General features: G+C 41.6%; 2 protein-coding genes across 2 annotated transcripts in view; both read left to right on the forward strand.

Annotated features, from left to right (window-relative positions):
• Positions 1-2,288, forward strand: part of uchl3 (ubiquitin carboxyl-terminal esterase L3 (ubiquitin thiolesterase)) — a 2,747-nt gene extending 459 nt beyond the window's left edge. The window contains exons 2-5 of the mRNA XM_083682617.1: positions 704-790; positions 990-1,065; positions 1,223-1,281; positions 1,511-2,288. Of these exons, the coding sequence (XP_083538743.1) occupies positions 704-790; positions 990-1,065; positions 1,223-1,281; positions 1,511-1,594 (306 nt within the window). The 3' untranslated portion in view covers positions 1,595-2,288. The remainder of the gene's footprint in view (positions 1-703; positions 791-989; positions 1,066-1,222; positions 1,282-1,510) is intronic.
• A 653-nt stretch (positions 2,289-2,941) lies between these two features.
• The window catches only part of lmo7a (LIM domain 7a), a 52,372-nt gene continuing 50,313 nt past the window's right edge, over positions 2,942-5,000 (forward strand). Inside the window, exon 1 of the mRNA XM_083681577.1 lies at positions 2,942-3,103. Within this exon, the coding sequence (XP_083537703.1) occupies positions 3,035-3,103 (69 nt within the window). The 5' untranslated portion in view covers positions 2,942-3,034. The remainder of the gene's footprint in view (positions 3,104-5,000) is intronic.

Consider the following 5,000-nt stretch of genomic DNA (forward strand, 5'->3'; position numbering starts at 1 on the left):
GAGAAAGATGAGGTATGATGGAACAATTATCAGAAGCACAGTATTGATTCTATACATGGTTTTCATGTTGAGATATCAATAGTAGCTGGAGGTCAGTTAGCCCGAGCGCTAACACTGTACTGTATACAGTATGAGGTCCAAGTTATTATTGTGGCTGCCGAGAGGATTGACTCCTACGGCACACAATTGTTCTACGCGGTCTTAGGTTCATTCAATCATTGATTGCAATACAGTACCTTATTGCAAACCTGAAATCTTCTACTTCCATACTAGCCAAAAATTATCTTTCAAAAACAATATTTAAAACTGCAATCCGTCGTTGGAAGACGACAACCTACCCGACCGTGTTTGCAGATGCACTGACGTTCCCACATCTTGCCGGAAAACAATTTACTGAGCAACACCATCACACCTGTCTAATGTTGGTGATGTTGTGGCACAATGAATTTTAGCCAGCAACAACGTGTGGATATCGATGCATCAGCAACCACGGTCTGGTAGGTTTTCATCTTAAACGACGGATTGCAGTTTTATACTGTACAGTGTATACTGTATATTGTTTTTCAAAATATTCTTTCCCCTCTGGAGCCACAATAGGGGAGCCTCGGACCTCATACTTAATGTGCTCAGGCTAGAGGTCAGTTACACAACACAAATGGCTGGACTGGTTGCTGACAGTGGTAGGGAAATTGAGTAATTGAAATTAAATTATATGCTTTTGTTGGTTTTTTTTTTCTTCCAGAGTATCCGCGTTACACATGAATCTAGTGCACAGGAAGGACAGACTGAGGTGAGTGTTAAATTATAGTCTTTTCTATAGCAGCTTTATGAAGAGTTGATTTTCAACTTGGTTGAAGGCAGTAAATAAGCAAATCCTCTTGGGAGTTTTGAATTTGTTTGGGAAGTTACCTACGGTTCATTATAATGGAAATGCACTGTATGTGGTTGGTCCAAACATGACTTGACTAATGGTTTGTTTGTTTTTATAGGCCCCAAGCTTAGACGAAAAAGTGGATTTGCATTTCATTGCTTTTGTGAATGTTGGGGGACATTTATACGAATTGGGTAAGTGATATCTATCAAAGAAGAACATCAACGAAAGAAACTGTTTTCTATGCACATGAAATGCCAGGATTCATTTTTAGTTTTAGTGCTTAGTCACTATGAAACTGGATTTTTTGGGTTGTTTTTTTTATCACATGCATTCTTCGCCTCTCTCTAGATGGCCGCAAGCCTTTCCCCATTACTCATGGGAAAACCTCAGAAGACACCTTCCTTGAGGTAAAAAGAAAATCTGTTATTTATTTAGTTGTTTTTTTTACATTGTCTGTAAGCAAGTTCTGAATATTACTCCTCCAGAACATGACACATTATATGAACTCCTATCATATTGTCATCAGCATGTATGACATTTCCATATTGTGTAGTTGTACCTTTTCTATGTTATATTTCTTGTTTAAAGTGCATATTTGTTTTATATAACTTTTGTTTTGTTTACTCTCTCCTGCAGGATGCCACAGGAGTATGTAAGACATTCATGGCTCGGGACCCACAGGAGCTGCGCTTTACCGTCGTCGCCCTCTCCAAAGCATGAAGCTGCAACTCTCATGATGACACTTTCTTTTTACCAATCTGAGAAAACATGACTGCCAATCATTCTCAAGTGCTGAATTTGTTAGGACATTAGCATTTTTACTGAGTAGGTTAGCTTGTAATATGAGAAGAATGCTTAATGGGGAAAATATATATAATCGTAAAGTAAGCAAAGCTTGCGTTGACTGGCACTATAAGAAGGGTATGAGAAATTGTCAGATTACATTTGTCATGCAATATATACCCTTTTCTGTTATTGCTTAAAATACCCCAGTATTACTGTAATTCAGCTCTCAGTTTGACTACCCTGACTCTGCACTATTATAGAAGTATACAGCACTATAGTATGATCTCTATGATTGCTATGATTTTGAAAGTCCTGTAACTTTTCCAAGATGATACTGACAGGGTGTATTTAATTTGTCAATAGTAACATGTATGCAAAAAGCCCAAGCTCCTACCTATCCTAAGGTCATTGGATAATTATATTCCTCTTCAAAAATGAGAAACATAGTAAAGCTTCATTTGCAATGAGTTGTAGCAAAGTAATGAACCATTAGTGGTGTATTTAATTGTTGATTGACAAGTACAAAAAACAAATGTGATACACCACCAACACATACACATTGACATGGTGCCTACCTTTTTGTAAAAACAATTAGACTTTCTGTCAAATAAATACCACATTTCTTGGAGTCTGTTTGTTTGATTGTACTCTCATGCATACCGCACACACCATGCAATGCCAGTGTGGATAAAGAATGATTGACATTATGCCTTTGCTGCCGTTGGGGAACTTCCTAAATTAAAGGTACGAATGTACTGTTCAAGTAGGCCTACTGTTGCCACTAATGTGAGCATATTTACCATCCTCCGCTGGGGGGCGTGACAAATCGTGAAGTGCACAATATATTTGCCATAGTTGTCAGGAGAGAAGTAGGTGCGGAGGAAAGTTGTAATTCTCTTGATTCTTAAGGCAGTTTCGGGTGGTAAGTTTCCAGGTCTCTTTTGCCTCTGGTTACCTTCTTCTTCAATAGCAAATTTACATTCTGATAGTGTTGTGTTTGTCTTGCCAAGACGCATAGAGTTTACATAGTGCCAACCTTGGGTGAATCATAACGGGGTGTGAAAAGGTGTGTTCGGGGGAGACCAGGTAGCCAAGGTTACACACCAAGGCTTGGAATAAAGAAGATTTGTTGCACCCTGCATGTATCATACTGTATTTACTGTATCAGCTAAATACAATGGCAATAATATGACCAGCTGTAGTTTGCATGATGCTCACCTGTTGTGAAGAGGGACACTTTTTAAAGATACATTACGATTGCTTAAACTATAGTTTTGTGACTGAAATGTATGGTGAATTGGTGGGGACCTCTTTGACACGTTCACTGAGGACTCATATTAACTATAGATCAACGAGTCGCGATCTGTGACTGAGATGGAGTGGCGCGAGCAATCTGCTGTCAGCTGCGACGATGCCTTCTTGGAAGCGCAGAGATGGGTGGAGGTAAGAATCACAATAATCTGGAATCTGAGGTTGAAACTTAATACATTTCTCCAGGTGTAGTGAAATCTAAGTAAAATGCTCTGTTTGAATAATAAAATGTTTCCACTATTTGTGTGAAATGTAATTGAGACTAGACGAGTTCCAACTGAGAGCCTTCAGGTGTAAACTGGTTCGTGTGTGCCTGCTCATTCCCATAATGTTGACAAATGTAAATTTTATGGAGCCAGACAGAGAGACCTCCACAAAAGAAACGTTGTAAACATGTAAATAGACTAGTTGAATGTGTCCCCACTCGAGAGCCTTTTGATCTGAAATCATTAGTAAACTGTTCATCAATTGTTCATCAATTTTATGATTATCAGGGTGCTCCTCACTGTATGAGGATAATTAAATGTTGTATTCACTGTTGTTCCATGGCTCCCCCTTTCTCTCTCTCTCTCTCTCTCTCTCTCTCTATCTGTGCATGTTTTGACCCCAATCATCTTTTATGTGCTCTTTTGTCAAGTCATGCCTAGACCTGCTCTCCAGCTCTTTGAATATGCTCAGGGATCTGAAGGCTTGGTAGTTCCAAGAAAGAACAGTGATCAAAAACAAGAGCTTTAAGCTATAAGTAGCTTAATGCTCAGAGGTTTTGTATAGAACACTATATTTCCAGATTCAGAGTCAACCCACTGTGCATGCAATCTAGTCTATTATGACATAGTTTCATCATTGCCTTCCCCCTCAAGTGCTTATTGAACAAGTATTTATATATATCATGAGACGGGATAATATTTCGGATCTCCATCTATGATATTTGGGTGCCAATTCAGATTACACAACATCCTAAATATGTTTCCTTATTTCTGAGTAAAACAAATGGGGTCTGCCCTGACTGAGGGGTCTTCTGGCATCCCCAGTCATAAACCAAGTTCAGACATCAGCAACAGAGTTTCCAGTGCCTCACACATACAACATCTTCTCACACCTTTTTCCTTTGACCTTTTTGTAAAAGGTCAAATTATTGGTGGTTTACATAAAACCTCACGTCTTTATCCTAAGGGGGGCATAATTATGAGGTTCCTAGAATTGTGTATTCCCTTGCCAGCAGGACTCTACAGAGCTGGTGCACTGGCTGTAACTAAACAAATATTGTTCTTATTTCGTGAGGGGTGAATCTGAATGCTTTCACTGTGACATCAGCAACTCTCACACACTTGCACACTGGCCCATTGTAGTGGTCAGGCCGGTGGACCTCTGCAGGGGCATGAGCAGTGGTAGGAGCTTGGGCAAGAGCAAGAGCTGGGGCAGGGAGAAGGCCAGAGGTAGTGGCTGAGGCAGGAGCTTGGGTAGGGGCAAAGGCAGCGGTAAATGCTGGAGCTGGGGCAAGAGGCTGTAGTAGGGGTAAGAGTAGGGACAGGGCCTGGGGCAGTGGTAGCAGCAGAGCCTGTTGCTGACTGCCCCCCTGCAAAAGGAAGGTGGTGTCGCCATTGGGTCTGCTACTGAATGATTAACTGGCTGCCAGGCTTTAGAGCATTCTTAACAGAGGTGTTTGTCTGCGTGTGCGTGTGCGTGTGCGTGTGCATGTGCGCGTGCGCGTGCGTGTGTGTGTGCATTTGTGTGAGGGTGCTTGTGCGGGTGTGTGTGTGTGTGTGTGTGTGTGTGTGTATGTGTGTGTGTGTGTGTGTGTGTGTGTGTGTGTGTGTGTGTGTGTGTGTGTGTGTGTGTGTGTGTGTGTGTGTGTGTGGCAAGGTAGTGGTGTTAAAAGTAGACCAAACGGTCTGGGGTTTGTCACATGGCACATTCCTGCACTGGGCTCCATGGCTGTGGCCATAGTGCTGTCTGTCCCCCCCCCAGTGCTGGCTGGCTGTCTGCTCAGTGAAGTGCTCTAAGCAACTACAGGGCCTGCTTAGTGCTT

The sequence above is a fragment of the Argentina silus genome, assembly GCF_951799395.1.
Source record: "Argentina silus genome assembly, chromosome: 12".
Taxonomy (NCBI): Eukaryota; Metazoa; Chordata; class Actinopteri; order Argentiniformes; family Argentinidae; genus Argentina; species Argentina silus.